The sequence below is a fragment of the Eucyclogobius newberryi genome, unplaced genomic scaffold (genome assembly GCF_026437365.1).
Source record: "Eucyclogobius newberryi isolate DKJ021-1_F unplaced genomic scaffold, fEucNew1.0.hap1 SCAF_3, whole genome shotgun sequence".
Taxonomy (NCBI): Eukaryota; Metazoa; Chordata; class Actinopteri; order Gobiiformes; family Gobiidae; genus Eucyclogobius; species Eucyclogobius newberryi.
The window spans coordinates 5,943,892-5,964,860 of NW_027315945.1; the positions used below are offsets into that span (position 1 = coordinate 5,943,892).

Below are 20,969 nucleotides of genomic sequence, written 5' to 3' on the forward strand. Positions count from 1 at the left end.
TTTTATCTACAAATATTTCGCTACAATGTAAACCTTTAGTAACTGACATCTACATTGGAAATTAAAAATAGTTGCTTATCATTTGTTATAGACATTTAAAATCATTAGTATTTATATTTGATTTTACTCTTTGAAAATGTGTTAATGTCTTGTCTCTTCCATTCTTGAATTTTGAACATTTTGAAGACCGACCATTTTAAAGTGACTATAGAATATAGAATAGAATGTAAAACTAATGAAACTATTTATTTTTATCTCTAGAATTGTGTGTGAAATAGAATTCTATTGTCTGAATCGGAATCAAACTCTTGACGCTGCAGCCTGCCCCGATTGGGATGGGACTCGACCGTTCATAAAATGATGTTGTTTTTCAGCAAAATATACACAGTTTTGCTCTTATTTGTCAAGGGTGCTCATGTTTGTGCCGGGCATTGTATCGACCAATGGACGTTTTCTTTGCCCAGGGAGAATGCACAAAAACGGTAGGTAATCTAAATGTGAAAGTGGTGTGTTTTTGCTGTTTGCTGTAGGTGACTTGAACCTGAACGTCGTGGCCATGGCTCTGTCGGGTTACACAGACGAGAAGGCCTCTCTGTGGAGGGAGATGTGCAGCTCCCTCAGACTGCAGCTCAACAACCCCTACCTCTGTGTCATGTTCGCCTTCCTCACCAGCGAGCCCGGAACCTACGACGGAGTGCTGGTAACGGACAAACAGGAGCTTAGGCCTTGCAACGTATTCAGGGTCAAATATAGAGATGCGCCGATCCAGCTTTTTGAGTTCCAACACCATCAACAATACTGTCATTCCCCCCGATATCCACTGATTCTAGAACAGTGAATATAACATTTATTTCTTGTTAAAACATAAAACTGATCCTAATGTGTTATGTAATTGTTATTTGTTCAAGTGTAAGTCCATGTGAACAACTATAGGATGTGTCAGTTTCAGTGGAGTGAACTCCTCTCTTCAGAAGATTTAAGGCAAATGAAGAAGCAAAAGGTCTTTGCTCTTAAAACTTTTGAACAGTTCGATGTCAAAGGTCTTCAGAAGGAGATAGTATTGTTTCAGTCCCTGCTCAGTTTGAATAAAAAAAAAAACATTCAGCGCATTTACTGTGAAATTCTGCCAGATGTTTTCAGTTTAAATGTGCCATAACATGCTTTTTTCACGTTTTATAGTCTATCCTAAGTGTATAATTGATAATAATAAGTGTTGTGCAACACCCTTAACATAATAGTTAAGAAATATCACCCAGACCTTGGACCCCCTCACCAACCCGGAAATGCAAACGGCTTGGTTTGATATTCGCCCCCACCCTTGTGAAGAGCGATCTGGCTCCCCCGCCCAACCCGTGACGTAGTCTCAGAGAGCGTGTGTGCCCCGCCCACCTGTGACGTAGTGTGTGCCCCACAGCTGTGTGCTGTAAGCTCCGCGGAGCAGCGCAGAGTGAGTGAGAAAGAGTCTACTTTGAGACTGAATAAAAACGTATTGATTCTACAGCGTGCACAGAACAGATATTTATATATATATATAAAAGTCTATGTCCATCGCGCTCTTATTTTCTGGTTTTTCGGTATCGGATAGAACTTCTCTCCGTTTATTTTCCTGGTTGCTGCATCAACTGCCACATCAACCTTCACCATTGTGATAATAATAAAGAGTGTGATATCATTAATGAAGTTTTGGGCTTGAATGGGAGACACGAGCAGCGCAGAGCCGGGGGGAAGGGGGCGGGAGGCGGCAGGCGAGAGGGGAGGGGGGGAGGGGGGTGGAGAGGGGGGGATGGTGACGCGTGCTTGCCCCACCGCCCGTCAGTTTCGAGATTGGAGGAAAGGAGATAGTCTGTAATATAGCTAAACACTGCGGGAATCAATCAAAAAAACCACTCTGCTATTTGTGCTTCATATATGTCCAATGTAAGAAGGTTAAAAGCTCTGGAAAGTCGATTTTGCATCTTATGGGACCTTTTAAGTCTCGGCTTTGAGCAAAAAAAAGAAATATAAATAATACCTAGGAAAATAAAGAAATTGATTCAGTCGCTTCTGATGATCAAATATCAGCACAATTCTGTTATTAAGATCACTACATTTGGTTCTGTAACAGTTTTCAAAATCAGTGCAAAGGGGCTGCACAATTAATAGGAATTTAATCCAAATAGGTATTTTAATGGATCCAGTTAGCAAATTGCAAAGGCTGCAATTTTCAAAATACCATAATCTCCTTTACAGACAAACTGTCCTGTCCTCTTCTGCATGAAAACGGCTCATACACATTCTGATTCTTTTACCAGTCGTCAGTTCAGAAGCCTATTCCACAGGGCTCTAGACTGTGAGTGCATATGTGGTGCAAAGAGTGTGCTACTAAAAATATCAGTTGGTCCCGTCTGTGCAAATTAAATAAATGCAGAGAGGTTTTGTAGATTAAGGGTATGTGTGAAAACTTTACGTGTCAGACGGTTTTCTGCTGCTCCAAAACTCCGATGGGAGTTCATTCATCACACAGACCGCAGCAGAGACTTGTTCCGTCTCCTTTAGACTTTTTGGTCTAGACTTCTGCTGCGCCCCAGAATATTTCTGACCACTCCATAGTCATAGCCATAGTGTTGACCTGTGCTTCTGTCCCCTTTGTTTTTAAACTCCGAGTTACAGCCAAAGTGCAGGCTCTGTCCCCCGAGTTTAAGCATCAAACTTGTCACTTTTTGAGTACTGGCAGAGGTGGAAAGTAACTAAGTACAAATAAATGTGTAGATTTTTGAGTATTGATTGTGAGATTTTTAAATGGGTACTTAAATTGAGTGTAATTTTATTTGATCACATAATAATAATTGGTTGAATTTAAATGACTTTGAGTACTGAGCACAGTACAAGTCTCACAGATGTCAAAACATCGCTGCATCACTTGTTCTTATTGGCCAGAGCTCAATAGTAGTTTAAAACAACTTGGTGTATATCTAAAATGTATATTCAATCAAGTTTTGTATTTATACTGAAATGAAACATGTTAAAAAGTAACTAGTACACGAGTAGTTTTTTTGTGTTCATACTTTTTGCTTTTACTAAAGTACAGATTTACTTATAATTGAGTACATTTTTAGTCAAGTAACTGTACTTTTACAATATTTAGTACTATTTCCACCAGGTGAGGGCACAGTACATGTATGCCAGGCTCCAAGTGCAGCCGGCCGCCGTGTTGTGAGTTTGTGACCCCAAAAATGTACTGCATGTCCTCCCTTCTCTCACCCCCATTTCACACTGTCCTTTCCTGTCTAATAAAGCCGTCGGGCCAAAAACATATTCTTTTTTTTTTTAAAAGGATCACGAGGATCACGAAGAGCACGTCATGATCCTTTTTAACTGACAGTGTTCAGCTACATTATTTGTCCGTGAGTCAGTGCGACTAAATAAAAATGAATTGGTTGCACCAGTACCATTAGTGAAAAGGGTTAGTCTAGACTAGAGCCTTTTTGTCAATTCTCCTGGTCACGTTTAAAATAAACTTTGAACAGAATCCTATTATTAGAATAGAAATCACAAAACTGGTCAGACAAATCGCAAATTAATTCCCAAATCATACATTTTTGAAGGGTACTTCAATACTTTTTACCTTACTCCAGATACATCTGAGCCTGACCATTACAATATAAAGACACTGTAGATTTCAAATGTGCTGTTTTTGAATGTCAAAATGTAGTTATTTTTTGTCTGGTTGCCGTTTCAGAATGAGAGCAGTGTGGCGGTGAGGGATCGAGTGGCTTTTGCGTGTATGTTTCTAAACGATACACAGGTAGGTCCCTGCCATGTACAGGTATTTAGTAAATTATTCAAACTGATGATATTTACAGTAGCTTTTTAGTTTGCAACAACTGTAGCTGCATGGACAACTGAAAATGTGTAATGAGAAGAACTCCTCACATATAATCTGCTCAAAGCATTTGTCTAATTAAATCTTATCTAAAAACGTTCTTATTTAAATTGGCCTTTAATCCCACCTAACCCCTTTTTTATTTCTTTGTGCGTCTGCGTATGTAGTTGTGTCTGAGTAAATTGGCTGTTATGGTGAACGGCTTTGTATGTCTTTAAAAGCACTATATAAATCAACAGTAATATCATTTTGAAATACTTTTTTTGTTTTCAGTTTTCTCTGGTTTTAATTTCGCCCTGTTTTGGTCGTAGATTAGTCTGTTAAGGGACACATTGTGTCGCAGTCAGCTTCATTCACACGTAGCAAGGCCCACGCAACCACAAGATATGCAAATAACAATTATTTAATGATGTGGGATGGACGCTGGTGGTATGATAGCTCGAACTGCAGACCGATGCTGGGACGTGAGACTCTGGGTGGGGGCTCTGTCTCTGCAATCTGCCCAGTCGGTTTGAGACCCTCCCTCTTAGAAGACTGGGTGCTGGAGAAAGGCTTTAGACTGGTATAAGAAGGCTTCTGGGTAATAGAGGCGTGGTCCTGCTCACAAACCTCAGTTAACATATTAACTCTATTTGTTTGATATATCCTCTTTAGTAATTATTCTCTCTTTAGCAATAGTAATGTTATAGCATGGTTAAAAGCTCAAAAAAGACAAACATTATGCATTATTTGTATTGTTGTCAGCCTTTGAATATGCTCTAAAGTGTCTTTTACTTTGGTTTCATATGTTTTAGAACTAATAAATAATAATCTCTGCTGTTTACCACGGGAATTACACACAGTTCAACATAAGCATTTCAAAGTTTTTGTTAGCAATATTAAACTTCACATCACTCTTCTGTAACTGGTTTGGCTGATGCTCTGTTGCCAGTTGCCTCGATACATTGACAAACTGAGTGGTGAGATGAAGGAGGCCGGGAACCTGGAGGGCATCCTGCTGACCGGCCTCACCAAGGACGGAGTGGACCTGATGGAGAGCTACGTGGAGCGGACAGGAGACGTGCAGACCGCCAGCTTCTGTATGCTCAAGGTGAATGAAGATGCACTAAGGCCGTAGTTATATTATGACTTGGTTTACGGATCCGCCGCACTTAGATTATTGATTTATACAATATAAATAAAATTATCAATCTTTTTTTATAAAGTACCGCCGACAACACAAGATAGCATTAAATGAAAGGGAGTGTCTACAGAGCCGAAACTGCCATGTTATTTTGTGCCGCGGCTCCCGAAACTGCTGCGCTATTTGACCGCGCCATTTTAGACCTTGCCGGGTTAGGGTTAAGGTTAGGGTTAGGGTCAGGGTTATATGGGCTATATGGCAGTGCCGCGGTTCCTGAAACTGCTGGGCCATTTGACCGCACCGCGGCTCTGCAGCCACAGCTTAAATGAAATGAAAAAGTGGTATTTAGTCAAAGGATAAGAGCGCATGAAGCGTGACGGAGCAGCTCCGTCCCTGCGCGGTCCCGGCGAGAGAGCGCGCGCCCGTTTCCTTCGCCTTTTTATATCGCAAATACACATTTTAAACCCGTTTACCACATTTTCTCCAGCGTTTTGCCGTGACTAAGGCTGTACACCTAGAAGTGTGAGTTCTGAGTGTAAAACACGCTAAATCCCCCCCTCTCCTCCTGTGGTGCGTTTTGGGCATACCCGGAAGAAAAAATCTTTGGAAATTGAAATTATATTTATATTTCGCCTGCCTGTTCAATATATTTAATTTATAAATCCGTAAACCAAGTAATAAAATAACTACGGCCTAAGCATTAGTCAGTTTTCCTGTGTAAAAAGAGATGGGCAAGTTTTGAAGCTATGCCAAATTTCAATATGGGGTATATTGTTTATAGTAAAGAGTACAAAAGTACAAAAAGAGCTAATTAAAAATATATCTGCTCTTTTGTGATTTATTTCCCAGACATTTCACATTTGTCAGATAATTCAACTTCAATTAATTAAATAACCCTTAAGTTATTAGTTATCTGATTTGTAGGACATGTGCAAAGTCCCTGCTGTCGCCCTTCTCTTCCCGTCATAACCTGTCCCTGAGAAGAGCAGTCTATTAAAGCTGACATTCCACCACATGCTGTTGATGCCGCAGATCAGATGGTTAAACCCTACTCAAGAATGAAGAACCAGGGTTCATGTTCGATTTCAAAATCCCAGATGGAGAGCAGGAGTCAATACTACTCTTTAGTTCATTTATTTTAAAGAAAAACAATACAATAGATTGTGCTCATGCGACTTCACAACTTTCAAGAATCTGAGCGGAGGCGGGTCAGAATTCTCAGAAGTCACTGTTTAACTGTTAGATTTGTTGACCTGGTTTATGGTTCATATCTTTGTAATTACTGGGCCTATCCACATGAAACAAAAACTGGTACAAAGTTCAACATCTTCTCAGCACAAAGAAACAAAAGGGAAATGATTTTTTTCTCAATAGTTTCAGAAAGTGGAACCATTATTCAACCCCAAAGATGTGATTGTTGTCCATTTAAAAGGACTTTAAGCCATAAAAAAATGTCAGGTTTGTGGACCTAATCCCTAACAATTAATGATTCACTGTGTACGTTTACCTGATCAATAAAAATCACTATATATACACTATATTCAGATAAGCCAATAATCAGATGTGATTTTTGGTGTTTGTTTACATGCACAAGAGAAATGTGATCATCAATAACACGGTGACATGTGTCAGTCAGTTTTGGAACCGGCAAAGGTGTGAACAATCACAAAGAAATCAGATTTCTCCCATCACATGTAGCTGTTTACATGACATTTCCATAATCTGATAATGAGCAGATATTTGGTTTGCATGTGAACGTAGCCAATGTTTCAACATCTGAGTACAACATTGGCAATAGAACAAAAGTATGAGCAATTTGTAAGATAAATAAAGAACTTTTCCAAAATAGACATCTAATAGGACTGTTGGAAGGTCGAATAATCACTCATTTGTGTTTTAGTCTACCAACATTAATATGGGATAACCACAGAAAGGAGAATGCATGGAGTGGGTTATTGTAGAGGATTTCAGAGTGAATCATGAATTCTGAATTGTGAGTCCTTTTTATTAATTTGAATTCAATTCAGTTCTTTTCAAATCATTTTTATAACGCCCAAAATCACAACAGGCACTTAAAGCGCTTTACATCAAGGAACCACTCATCTATACATTTATACACCAGTTATACACAGACGCTGGGGTCAATATTAGATGTCTCAAACTCAGAAAGTTCTTGTAAATCTATAAATAATAAATGTTGCTAATCAATACATACACAAGGCAAGGCAAGTTTATTTGTAGAGCACAATTCATGCACAAGGCAATTCAAAGTGCTTCACACAGCAGGAGAAAAATGCATTAAAAATCACAAAGACATGACTGAAATCACAAAACAAGACATAAAAGAGAAGAGTGCAAAAAAATCATTTCAGTCATATGCACAGCTAAACAAAACAGTTTTTAGCTTGATTTGAACATTGTCAAAGTAGAGGCCTGTCTCACATCTTCAAATGTACAATGATATAAACAATAACATTGTAAGAGGCTTAATACAGTTTCCGTTTCAAAATATACATAGAAAATAAATGTAAAAATGTATATCTTTCAGTCATATTTTAGTGTAAGAGCAGTCCCAAAATATATGGGTGACAGAGCTAAATTCAGAATACTGTTTACAGGGTAACATTTATGCAACATTTTTAGGAATCCTGAATCTTACTGGTTTAAAAGAATTTCCTCGGCAAAAGCCAAACATGGTTCCAATCAATGCCATCAAAAGTGTTATTCCAGACAAAAATAGACTCTAGTAATACGTTTTATGATACATTTAATATGAACATAGGAGGACATTAGCATTTTCACAACTTTTCTGCTGCATAAAACTGAAACGCAGATTGCCCATGTTTAGTCCTGACTCAGACCTGTGGCGCTGACGTCTGGTCATGAAGTCATTTGAGCGCCTGGTCCTCCCCCACCTCCCCAAGTCCTTCACTTCCCCCCTGCTGGACCCCCTGCAGTTCACCTACAGAACCAACAGGTCTGTGGATGACGCTATCAACCTTGGCTCTCCACTTCACCCTGCAGCACCTGGACTCCCTGGGAACCTATGCCAGGATCCTGTTTGTGGACTTCAGCTCTGCATTCAACACCATCCTCCTGCTCTGCTCCAGGACAAGCTCTCCCAGCTCAACGTGCCTGACTCCACCTGCAGGTGGAGCACTGACTTCCTGACGGATCGGACGCAGTGCGTGCGACTAGGGAAAAATGTCTCAGACACACAAACTATCAGCACAGATGCTCCGCAGGACTGTGTACTTTCTCCACTGCTCTTCTCCCTGTACACAAACTGATGCACCTCCAGCCACGACTCCGCAAAACGAATCAAGTTTGCGGATGACACCACCCTCATCGGGCTCATCTCAGACTCCCCCAGCTCCACTGTGGACTCCCTCCGCTTCCTCGGGATCACCATCACCCGGGACCTCAAGTGGGAGCCCACCATCAGCTCCCTCACCCGGAAGACCCAGCAGAGGATGTACTTCCTGCGGCATCTGAGGAAAGCAAAGCTTCCAGCGGAGATGATGGTGCAGTTCTACACGGCCATCATCGGGTCCATCCTCACCTCCTCCATCACCGTGTGGTACGCTGGCGCCACTGCCAGGGACAAACAGAGAAAACAGTGCATCGTGTGCTAAGCTGAGAAGGTGATTGGCCACGGACTTCCATCTCTGCAGAACCTGTACGTCTCCAGGGCTCTGGGACATGCAGGTCGGTCCCTTTTCACCCTGGTCACGGGCTATTTGAGCCACTCCCCTCAGGCAGGAGGCCACTCCCCTCAGGCAGGAGGCCACTCCCCTCAGGCAGGAGGCCACTCCTCTCAGGCAGGAGGCCACTCCTCTCAGGCAGGAGGCCACTCCCCTCAGGCAGGAGGCTACGGTCCATCCGGACCAGAACTTCCCGTCATAGGAACAGTTTCTTTCCCTCTGTCATTGTACTCATGAACACTGCCTAAGCACTTTGCACTCACTGCACTGTTCACTTTTTATTGCACTACATATCAGGGTTCAGATTAAGGATTTTCACTTGTACAGCAGCAGCTGCTAAACAATCGGTTAATTTTTTCAAATTTTTATCGCAATTTGATAATAGCATAGCAAAACAAGAAAGTGACTGACAATCAATACTTTCCATTGACATATTATTTATTTCAAATTTATTTGTAATTTTTTTTTTTTTTTTTTAAATACTCCTAACAAATTAACTATTAACACTTTTTAAACATGTTTTTCCAAAATAAAACTGAAAACTTTTAAATAAAATTTGTCGTTGAACATTAATTAACATCAAGTCAGATGGCCTTATTTACAACTTTCTTCCATATCATCATCAATCAGATGAATATTTGCAGGAGTCTCATTTACATATTAATTGTCTTTACACTCACAAAAAATATGTATTAAGCTTCTGATGGAAAAATAAAGGTTGCTGTGGTGTCCATCATGGTGTATTTATTGTGTTATTCAAATTGTACCGCTCTATTTGACGTTCCATTCCAGCTAAAACGTTTCCATTTTTGGTTTTGCTATTTGATGACGGTCCCTAAGCACTCGTCTCGGCTCCGGTGTAATTCAGTGTAATTCACTGCGCCCAAAATAGGCATCTGATTTTTTAAAACGAGGTTGTAGTCACTTGGCAGTGTAAATATGAGTATTTTGGCATGTGAATACATGCAATACAAAAACACTTTTCTGACGAATTCATCACATTTGAGAGAAATTGCGTCGCATTTTGCGATGCAATACCGCTTATTCTGAACCCTGCATATTTTATTTATGTACATATCGTGTCTATTTTTAACCTTACTATTTTTAATATCTGGGAGCTATTCATTGTCCATTGTTTTTGCATTCATTGTTCAATGTTTGTCGTTTGTGTTGCACCGAACCACCAGGACAAGTTCCTATGTTCGTGAGTCCTGTTCATTGACAAATGTCAATAAAACTTATTCTGATTCTGACTCTGGCACCAGCAGGAGGCCGGCCCCTGAGGTCCTCAGAGCCCGAGATGGTTCATATGGCACTAAAATGTCCGAGATGTAATCATTTACATTGCGTTATATAATAAAGGGTTACTCAGTATCTGGAGAGATAGATAACCTACATAAGATCTATAGAATAGACTACTTATTTTTTTCAACAAAGATCGGTCAAAAATGACAGGGGTAGACATAGTGACAATAGATCTAAGTAATCGTGCCCCTACTTACATCACTTTAGATCTGGTGCAGAAACAAAAAACAGACTCTCAATGACCCCCAATTTATAAAAAAGAACGCGATGTCAAATGAAAATTGAGAAAATGACAACGGTGAAGCTTCTACACCCATTCTTTTGGATGCAGCTATGGCAGTTTTGAGGGGTCAACCAAAAAGAAACAGAGGCAGAAAAAAACTAAACACAATTTACATAAACTCTGAAGCGGTCAGAAGCTAATCATGCTGAAAACAAGGATCTGTAAATGGTACAGCAGAATAAAGAAATAAGAGGTTAGATTAATGGCCTCAGAAATAAGTTTTAAAATACTCTTCACCAAACAAAGATATCATGCCTAAAGCAAGTCTAAAACAGGTTTACAGCAGGACTAAAGCAGAACTATTAGAACTATTACAATCCAACACATATTCACAGAGAAATTAGCTTATAAATTCAGACTGGTCCTCCGGTGCCACGGCACATAAAGTTCCTTGTTGTCGAGCTGACTTCCAGCCCGGTGGGCAGGGCCTACCCAGAGTTCCTGGTCTTGATTCGCAGATTGAGAATGTCTCTCGGATGAGAGTCGAAACGTATAGTTGTTTTTAAAAAAACGAGTCCAGATGACTACAACTGAATCTTTTTCTACAATGGAACACTCCTGGACAAATGAGGGATTACACCGACATAGATGACTTACCGGTAATCATAAGCCAGGTCAACATATCAATGAACTTATCAATGGTGCTTCATACAATGTTAAGACTTTCTGTGAACACGACTTAGTCTGGCATGTGTTTCCCACTGATAATTATGCAACTGTGAAAATGACCTTTTCCCATGCCTATGTGACAGGGCTCTACTGGTGAAATGCTGAAAGACCCTCGGGTGCAGTGCTGGATTGAGAACTACCGGAACCTCCTGGATGCCTGGAGGTTCTGGCACAAAAGGGCTGAGTTTGACATCCACAGAGGCAAGCTGGACCCCAGCTCCAAACCACTGGCACAGGTACAGGGGTTTGCATTGGTCTATTGATTTATTATGAATATCATAGCATTTTCAAAAGACGCATTGTTTTTTTGGGTACATAATGTAGATCATCATTTCACATGTCTATAGATGTCTATACATGTCTATATAAAGTGTCTATAGATTTCCAGTTGAAAACTGCAGAACTAATATTTAAGTAGTAAGTAATAAAACTGCAAGACTGCATTGCAAGGCTGAAACGTTTTCTCTTAATTCACCTATATTTTATTTTATTTAAATATCTGCATTTAACCAGAACAAAGTAACCATTACAATTTCTCAGCTGGGAGATTTGTATAAACTACTAGTTCAAATTTTCAGGCCAAACACCACCAGAGTTAGACAAACACTGAATCTGGACCAAACTTTCCCTCCCATCTGCTCCACGATGTGCTGGACAGCTGCAAGAGCTCATTCAGCAACAGACTGTTACTGCCACGCTGCTCCACTGAGCGACAGGATCATGTGTGCTGTCACCATCAAACTGTGACAAACTGTGGCAAACTGTGACACTGTAGCTGTGCTGTAGAATCCTCTTCCATGTGCAAGATTCAGCTCATTGGAAACCATACATAAACATGTAAATATGTCAATATGTTGTGAAGCTACTATATTTGTTAAAGTTAAACAGGCCATGTGTAGTTTCACTCTAGCAACCATGCAGCTGCTCCTTCATGTTGTTCAGGTGTGCGAGTGTTCATGCTCATAGTCAAAAGCATTTTTTTTTTTTAAATTGCAGTTCATTATTTCTTATTTATCTCTAAACTATTATTGCTGTCCACCTCCACACATTCCTGTCCACGTGGCCCTCCTTCTCTTGCACATCACACGCTGGTAAGCCTGCAGCAGAGGAGCCACAGCAGACGGGGATCTGGTGTGGGCCAGGCGTGTGCGAATGTCCGTGCTCCTGTGTCGCTCGTGCTATAAAGTCCATTCTTGTGAAAATCTTATTCAAGTTTGCTATGTCAGGTTTCCCTAATAAACAACTAAGTGCTTTCTCCATTGGTTTGGACAATGAGGCAATGCACAAACTTGAAACCTTTTTTTACATTTTAATTATTTAGATAGCTTGAGAGGCAACACGCACAGTAAACTCTGGAGGTGCATTACACTATAGTTGCAGATTTCCTGGAAAATCTGACCTGAGCCCCCATTAGAAGTCAATTGGCTTAAAGGAGGAGTCATTGTGGAGAGTGAAGAAGTGAGACGTTTCAGTCAACACATCAGCATGAATGTAGATTCAGAAAGGGTAAAACCGGTAGAAGTAACTTGTCCTTTTTTATGGTCCCTTTAAGTGAAAATGTAAATATATTCAGTTTTTACTGATGGGTTTAGCTGATTAAAAAAACACATTTTATTGTATTGATACACATTTTTACATTTTTACCGTATTTGTTTATTAGTGACGTGCCAAAGGGTTATGAGAGCGGAGAACTAGTTCAATGGATCCTTTCACGTTTTCTTTTCTATTTTTATTTTCTACACTTAATCTCTTAAAGGCCTTTAGGAGTAATCTCACACTGCAGATGAGCATTACATGTGCGATGCTCTTCACATGCTGCTCCCTAAATGCATGTTTTGTGCTTGTAGGTGTTTGTGAGCTGTAACTTCTGTGGGAAGTCCATATCCTACAGCTGTGCGGCTATTCCTCACCAGGGCCGGGGCTTCAGTCAGTACGGGGTCAGCGGCTCTCCCACCAAGTCCAAAGTGACCAGTTGCCCCGGCTGTAGGAAACCCCTGCCCCGGTGTGCCCTGTGCCTCATGAATATGGGCACGCCGGTCTCCAACTCCCCAGGTAATCTACAACTAGGACGGGTAGAAGAACTCATATTTGACTGCGGCTAAAGTGCATATGACAGGCATTTTTCTAATTCGTTTGGTGGGATAGTTCCTGTGGTAAATATGTATCATAACTAAATTGAAAAGTAGTCGAGAGGTTACGGTGGCAGCGCACTTGCTCCATGTGCACCTGACCCGCATTGTCGTCAGTTCGAATCCCGGCTCCGACAATTTACTGCGTGTCCTGCCCCCTCTCTCATTCCCATTTTAAGCTAACCTGTCCTGCCAAAAATAGAAAATGACAGGAAGTAAAGTTAGGTTGTAAAACAGAATCCCATCAGTTAGTGACATTCCATCCTAAATGCAGGAACAATACACAGCTGGCATGTTTTTCGGACGTCGTCACAATCATTTAATAAAATGGGTGTAGCATTATAGTCACAAATACTTGAGGCTGTAATTGGTGCCAACAGTGCTTCAACAAATGTTTGAGCAATGTGTACAATACTTTCTGAATTGTCACATTGTAGGACATTTATGTTGTTTTGAAGAGATCCTGATGAAGCTTTACTGTGGTTATGAGTATGCTAAACTGAAATAGTAATTACATAATTGTCTTTCTTTCTGTTTATTGAGTTTGTATTGCCAGAACAATGATTGGTCGTCACGGTGATCATTATTGAAGTTGTAGTACATGCTTTATACATTTGATTTGTTGATTCAACACACAGCTGATCATGCTTCCAGGAGTCATAGCTGTTTTATATTGTGTATTGTGTTTATATTGCATGCACTGAACTGAGTGCTAAATGTGGGAAATTGGATAAATATTTACTAAAAAAAACTGCAGAGGAGCGTAGTGGTCTGGGGAAGTAGTGAGTCCAATTTTTTGAGAGGATTAGTACCAGGACTTTCGGGGAATCATCCACACGGTCAGGTTTTGGGTTCAGTGCATGTTTTTGGCTTGAACCCTTTTGTAATTGTGTTGTGTTCGACCAGAGAGTTTTGTAGCATTGGTAAATGAATAAGGGTAAACTCAATACAATGGACCCAATGGCATGGAAAGGGTAAAAGTAGCATCCTTTAACGTTAACAGCATATTGAACCCAATCAAACGATCAGAATTAGGAGCATAAACTAAAACATTTTAAATAGACATCCTAACACCCTTTTTACTTTTTATTTTAAGTACTACTCATACTAAGGCAAAAACAGGAAGAAAGTTGCAATATTAATTTCAAACCAAATAGCTTTTGAACAGTTTTGAATGTATAGACAAAAAAGACAGATATAAAATGGTTAAAGGAACTATTAATGGAGTATTTATAAAGTGTTTATTCTATTGCAGGGGTGTCAAACTTATTTTGGGCCCCGGGCTGAATTTCAACACTCAGGATGAAAACATACCATAAACTACAAACAATAACAATCAAATAAATAGCTTTATATAGCCTAGTAATCGTTATTTGTGGACACCATTGCACAACTCTGCAGCAGAGTCCATATTCATGCATCAGCAGCAGGAACAGGTCCATGGACTTGTGATAGGATTTCTGATATGAAATGTTGATATCACAGACATGTTGCTGCTCAAACTCGATATGAGCTCGCTATTTTTATAGTTTTAGCTGATCTTAGTGATAATGTATTCATGTAGAAGGAGTAGTAGTAGTCAAGCTCCTCAGTCACATTAGTGTGGACAGCTGCTGAGCTGCTCTGTGCACTTTGGAGATCCATTTGCAGGCTACGGTGGTGACAATTTCATTTATTTTAACCTGTAGCCTAAATTAAATTAATGCTGACCTCACGTAAGCTTAGACACTCCAGATGCTCTTGCAAGTGTACTTATTTGGGATAAGTACACCGATACAAATTCGGCAGCGCATAAATTGCAAAGTCGGCAGTGCAACTTACAAAGTCGGGAGCTCGAGAAAGAGCCCCTTTAAAAAAAAAAAAAGAAAACACCACTACATGGTACCAGGGTAACCCGTACAATACCCACAGTGTTTCTCTCATTTTTGGTGTTATTTCCATTTCCACAGAGGTCCAAACTTGACCAAGCATGTCTTTGGTTTGCAGGCCCTGGGAAGTCAGAGGAGAAGATGGATTTGACAAGGGAGAACAAACTGGCTCAGTTCAACAACTGGTTCACCTGGTGTCACAACTGTCGGCACGGTGGCCACGCCGGACACATCCTCAGCTGGTTTAGGTGAGGAACATGCTCCCTACATATTTTCAGAACATTGCAGGATTACACAAACATGCAGGACTCAATCAATACACAATTTTGTGTAAACTAATGAGAAAACACTGTTGTAAAAGGTTTAAAGCTTAATCTAGTAAGATTATTATTTTACAGCCTTGCCACAGAACAAAACAGTGGCTAATGGAAAAGCTTTTTTTTCCCATTATAACTCCACAAACCTGACACATAACTTTGCTTTGAAGTCTCCATGGACTTGTTGCTGTTTGTTATTGCTTATTTTTTATTAGTCGACTATTCAAACGATTCTTTACATTCTCCATTAGGACTTTCTAATATATCATAAACCAAATAAAGGTTGAAATATTGTGACAGAAGACTAAGTGAATTATTGATGGAAATCGGTGTTTATTAGTTTTTTATTCTAGTTTTATTATTTGATTTGATTTTGCTACTTTCTTTGCTATTTAAACATATTATTTTAGAGTCTGGAAAGTCCAGATAACAAATAAATATGCAACATTTTATTGAGAAGTATATTGTTTACAATTAAAAAAAAAAATGCTTCTGATTAATGGTGACATTTCTTATTTGATAATTAAACCTCAATAAGTTTAAAGACATTGTTTTAACACATTTCATTCTGACTGACATAGAATCATCTTTCTATCCTTATCAATAAATGGTAAATGGTCACATTTATATAGCGCTTTTCTACCGTCAAGGTACTCAAAGCGCTTTACATCAAGGAACCAGTCACCCATTCACTCACACATTCACACCCCAGATGTTCGCAGACACATGGGTTAAGTGTCTTGCCCAAGGACACAACGGCAGTATTCACATGAGGCAGCTGCGATCGCTACTGCCGCCCAATACCGCCCGGTTCCCCAGACATCACATACATAAGCAGAAAAATCCCCCCTGTAATTTTGAATCTGGTTATGCTCTAATATTTCTCTGTTGTTTGATTGCAGAGACCACAGTGAATGCCCTGTCTCTGCCTGCACGTGTAAATGCATGCAGCTGGACACCACAGGAAACCTGGTGCCTTCAGACAGTAGCTAGACCCAACCTACTCACGCTGCCTGACCATTTACTGCTGCTTCACCCCACATGGAGACCTCTGAGCTTACAGCAGGGGGACTGTGGCTGTCATTGACCTCAGCAGGGGGACTGTGGCAGACATGGACCTCAGCAGGGGGACTGTGGCTGTCATGGACCTCAGCAGGGGGACTGTGGCTGTCATGGACCTCAGCAGGGGGACTGTGGCAGACATGGACCTCAGCAGGGGGACTGGCTGTCATGGACCTCAGCAGGGGGACTGGCTGTCATGGACCTCAGCAGGGGGACTGTGGCTGTCATGGACCTCAGCAGGGGGACTGTGGCAGACATGGACCTCAGCAGGGGGACTGTGGCTGTCATGGACCTCAGCAGGGGGACTGTGGCTGTCATGGACCTCAGCAGGGGGACTGTGGCAGACATGGACCTCAGCAGGGGGACTGGCTGTCATGGACCTCAGCAGGGGGACTGTGGCTGTCATGGACCTCAGCAGGGGGACTGTGGCAGACATGGACCTCAGCAGGGGGACTGTGGCTGTCATGGACCTCAGCAGGGGGACTGTGGCTGTCATGGACCTCAGCAGGGGGACTGTGGCAGACATGGACCTCAGCAGGGGGACTGGCTGTCATGGACCTCAGCAGGGGGACTGTGGCAGACATGGACCTCAGCAGGGGGACTGTGGCTGTCATGGACCTCAGCAGGGGGACTGTGGCAGACATGGACCTCAGCAGGGGGACTGTGGCTGTCATGGACCTCAGCAGGGGGACTGTGGCTGTCATGGACCTCAGCAGGGGGACTGTGGCAGACATGGACCTCAGCAGGGGGACTGGCTGTCATGGACCTCAGCAGGGGGACTGTGGCTGTCATGGACCTCAGCAGGGGGACTGTGGCTGACATGGACCTCAGCAGGGGGACTGTGGCTGTCATGGACCTCAGCAGGGGGACTGTGGCTGTCATGGACCTCAGCAGGGCAGGAGTGTGTGGATGCTCCAGAACATGAAGAAGGGAGTGTGTGTGAGAGTGTGTTACTGATCAGACTAACTCAATGACATAAAGGGAGAAATACAGCTTTGCTAATGAAAATCACTCAGGATTAAAACAAGGCACTTAGCTTAGAACACACTAATGAAGTGTAAATCAGGCTTTTATTTTGGTCAATGTATGTTTTTTTTTCTCTGTTTTGTGTGTTTTCAGAAAACATTCTCTGGATCTGTAACAATTGAATACAGCATTACAACTTAGTATTGTTGCACTTCGATTGATTGATTGAATGCGAGTGACTAAATGTCAATTTTTATGATGAAATGTAATGATAAACTTTATATCCTCTGAATAAGATTTCTGCAAATGATAAATGTTGAATATATTGTGATTCTTTGAGGAATTTCAGCCTAAAGTCTATTTTGAAAGTCTCAGCCATAGCTATACTAGAGGCAATCAAGGCACACAAAACCCAAAGAAATCGTCTCATTTAGTCCAAGTCTATCAAATTTATCCATTTTCAAATAGTTCAAATGTAATTTTTTTCATGCTACAAATGTCCAGTATAATGTTGGTCTAGTCCTTGATCGTCTGTGCATTTTGTGTCATCCATTTTCTTGTGGCCTTTTTTGCTGCTGCTCGAAGGATGTACCACAGATAGCTGCTGGTTGTGTCCATGGCAGGAGTTCTGAGGCCCTAATACAGAGTCCTGAAGTCCATTGGGATGGTCATGTTATAAATTGTCTGTAAAGCTTTGTTAATCTCAATCCAATACTTGTGAACAACAGTACAGTCCCAAAACACACTGCTGCTGCCACATCCTCTCCAACAGTCTGCATTTCCCTGTGAGTAATGGGCACTTTGACATGGGCTTACAAAGAAACTCAAGACCTTGTTAATAGATTTGTATCATTTAGATATTAATCCTGTGAAAGTTCAGATTTAAAAGCTTTAGTGAATGTGTCAGTCAAATGGCTATGATGGTCATAATTATGTATTAATAATAATTTTTAATTTATTGTTATAATAGTTTTTTATTTGTAAATAAGGAGTTGAAAAAGTCCTGTTTGTCCAAGGCAAAGGATTCTTTCAACTCATCAAAGCTTTTCAGATGATTTTCATTTACAATCTGGTAAAAGACCTTTATACCTTTTGTTGTCCAGATTTTAAATCTTGAGTCTGTGCTGTTGAAAAATGCACAGCAACCCCTGGCACAACATTAATCTCAATATTTTCCATTGAGCTTCATATTCTGGGTCACACCAGCACAGCAAGGCTCTGATCTGAGCTCAAATTAAGACATTTTTCAAAGAAGGTAAACCCCCAGCCTCCTTTTTCTTTTGATAATTGTATAATTGATAATATTCCACTCATCAAACAGCTGGAAGGGAATGGAAATCGGAGGAGTCTGGAACAGATTGAGAAACCTGGGCAAAAAAAAACATTGTTATAGTTTCGATCGTTTGACTTAAGACTTAAGTAGTGGATAAGGTGCCATTTTTCAAGATCTTTTTTTATAGTAATAAAAAGATTGGTATATTTTTTTCTTCAGAACTGTTGATAGGTCTCTATGGCCATTTAAATGAGTAGGTCTTTCTAAAGGTCAGAGGGGGATGCAAGAATGAAATAACTTCAGTTTTTTGTACATACATTTTGTATCCAGACATTGGAAATTTTTGGGGGAAAAAATGGGTATGGAAATTTCTGGTTTGGTCAAGTACAATAAAACATCCTCTGCATAGCTATGTTACATCCCATCTATTGTAATACCATGAAGTGGGCCAATTTATTAGACAATCAAAAACAATGTCAAATGACCGTTGATTTTAAATCTTGATGCTGGACCATCGTAAAGAGCCCAAAGATTTTTTATAATTAAATCGGCGATTTGAAATTTGATTAGCACTTTTAAATAAATATGGGCAACTAACAGAATCAAAAACTTTCTCAGCGTCCAAACTAATTATTACGCCTGTAATGTGTAAGGATCGTCTTAAGTTCTCCTATGTGTGTGTGGTTTGGTAATGAATCCTGTCATTGTGGATTAGGTTTGGGAATATTTGTTCCATTCTTTTGGACATAATATAGGTGTAGATAGTCTATATTCAGAATAGAAATACATCTATATGAGGTACAATCTAATTGATGGGTTTGATTACATACATAAGACAAAATTAGACCTTTCCTGGACAGTTTTAGAACTTTTGGTTGTCTTCCTTGTGATGTGTCTGTGTCTGTGTGCGCGCGCGCGCGCGTGCGTTCGCGTGTGTGCGTGCGTGTGCGCGCGTTCGTGTGTATGTGCGTGCGCGTGCGTTCGTGTCTGCGTGCGCGTGCGTTCGTGTGTGCGTGCGCGTGCGTGTGTGTGTGTATGTGAAGACTTGCTTCAAGTGGACTTGATTTGGTGAATTTGTCAAAGGAGGAGGCAGTCTGCTCCTGTCTGCTCCTGTCTGCTCCTGTCTGCCCCCCTCTCCTCTCTACCCCTCTACCACCCGCCACCACCAGAATACAGCAGCTGCTCTGCACACTGTCCAATACCCTTCAGATTGTTCCCTTCATAAAGAGCCTCAGCTGCCGGAACAACCCTATTCAAAAAGAGTGATGGGGAGAGTGCACACCCCTCCCGGGCTCCCTCCTCGACATACACAGACATGCCTTCTCCTTTCTTCTCTCTTTCTCCTCGGCCCCCAAAATTACTTAGGCTTTTTTTTTGCACCACAAGATGAGAAAAACATAAAGAGATCATCATTTTACTTTTCATTCATTTTAAACCAAAATATTGATCTAATAATAATAATAATAATAATAACTTTTATTTATATAGCGCTTTTCAGTGACCCAAAGACGCTGAACATAATAAAAAAGGGGGGGTATTTACAGACAGGGGGGGACAACACGTACAGAACACATTAATATACAGATAAAATGAACAAGACAGAAGAAGTAGAGAGAAAAAGATGGGGATGTAACAGGGGGTAGAAGAGTAGGCAATGGGGTAGAGGAGGCTAGGGGTAGGGTAGGTCATAGGCTTGGGTGAAGAGGTATGTTTTTAGGCGGGATTTGAATGTTGTGAGTGAGGGAGAGTGGCGGACAGGTTGGGGGAGGGAGTTCCAGAGTCGGGGTGCTGTTCGGGAGAATGCTCTGTCGCCAAAAGTTTTGAGTCGGGATGTTGGTGCAGTCAGGGTGAGAGTGGAGGAGGAGCAGAGGGCTCGGGAGGGGCAGTGGGGGATGAGGAGGTCAGACAGGTAGGGGGGGGCAAGGTGGTGAAGAGCTTTGAAGGTGAGGAGGAGTATTTTGAAGTTTATGCGCTGCTTGATGGGGAGCCAGTGGAGAGAGCGGAGAACGGGAGTGATGTGTTCACGGGACCGGGTGTGGGTGAGGAGGCTAAATTGGATTAGTTATAGAAACAGATCTATTGACTTCCTGCCTGTTGAAAACGACAGAACTGATGAGCCCCACCTCTTCACAGTAACACGTCACTGTATTTTCATTTTTGTGGTTGCTGGATATTTTAGAACTGTACTCTATATTTTTTGTGTTACTCTGAATCTTAATTTTTTTTAAATAATCACAACTAAGTTCAGGGATGTAGGCAGGAGGTAGTCACTAGAGCCTCAGTTGCAGGTGAAGAGAATACCAAATATATTAACTTTACTAGATTGTATTAAAGCTGTACTTTGATATAATAAGGGAATACCGACTATATTAACTTTGCTAGATTGTATTAAACTTAGTCATTCTAAG

General features: G+C 41.0%; 1 protein-coding gene across 1 annotated transcript in view; it reads left to right on the top strand.

Moving 5' to 3' along the window:
* The window catches only part of mios (missing oocyte, meiosis regulator, homolog (Drosophila)), a 35,283-nt gene extending 18,957 nt beyond the window's left edge, over positions 1–16,326 (top strand). Inside the window, exons 6-12 of the mRNA XM_072460372.1 lie at positions 531–700; positions 3,719–3,784; positions 4,794–4,952; positions 11,030–11,182; positions 12,794–12,998; positions 15,062–15,191; positions 16,163–16,326. Coding sequence (XP_072316473.1) covers positions 531–700; positions 3,719–3,784; positions 4,794–4,952; positions 11,030–11,182; positions 12,794–12,998; positions 15,062–15,191; positions 16,163–16,253 — 974 coding nt within the window. The 3' untranslated portion in view covers positions 16,254–16,326. The remainder of the gene's footprint in view (positions 1–530; positions 701–3,718; positions 3,785–4,793; positions 4,953–11,029; positions 11,183–12,793; positions 12,999–15,061; positions 15,192–16,162) is intronic.
* Positions 16,327–20,969: the final 4,643 nt, after the last annotated feature.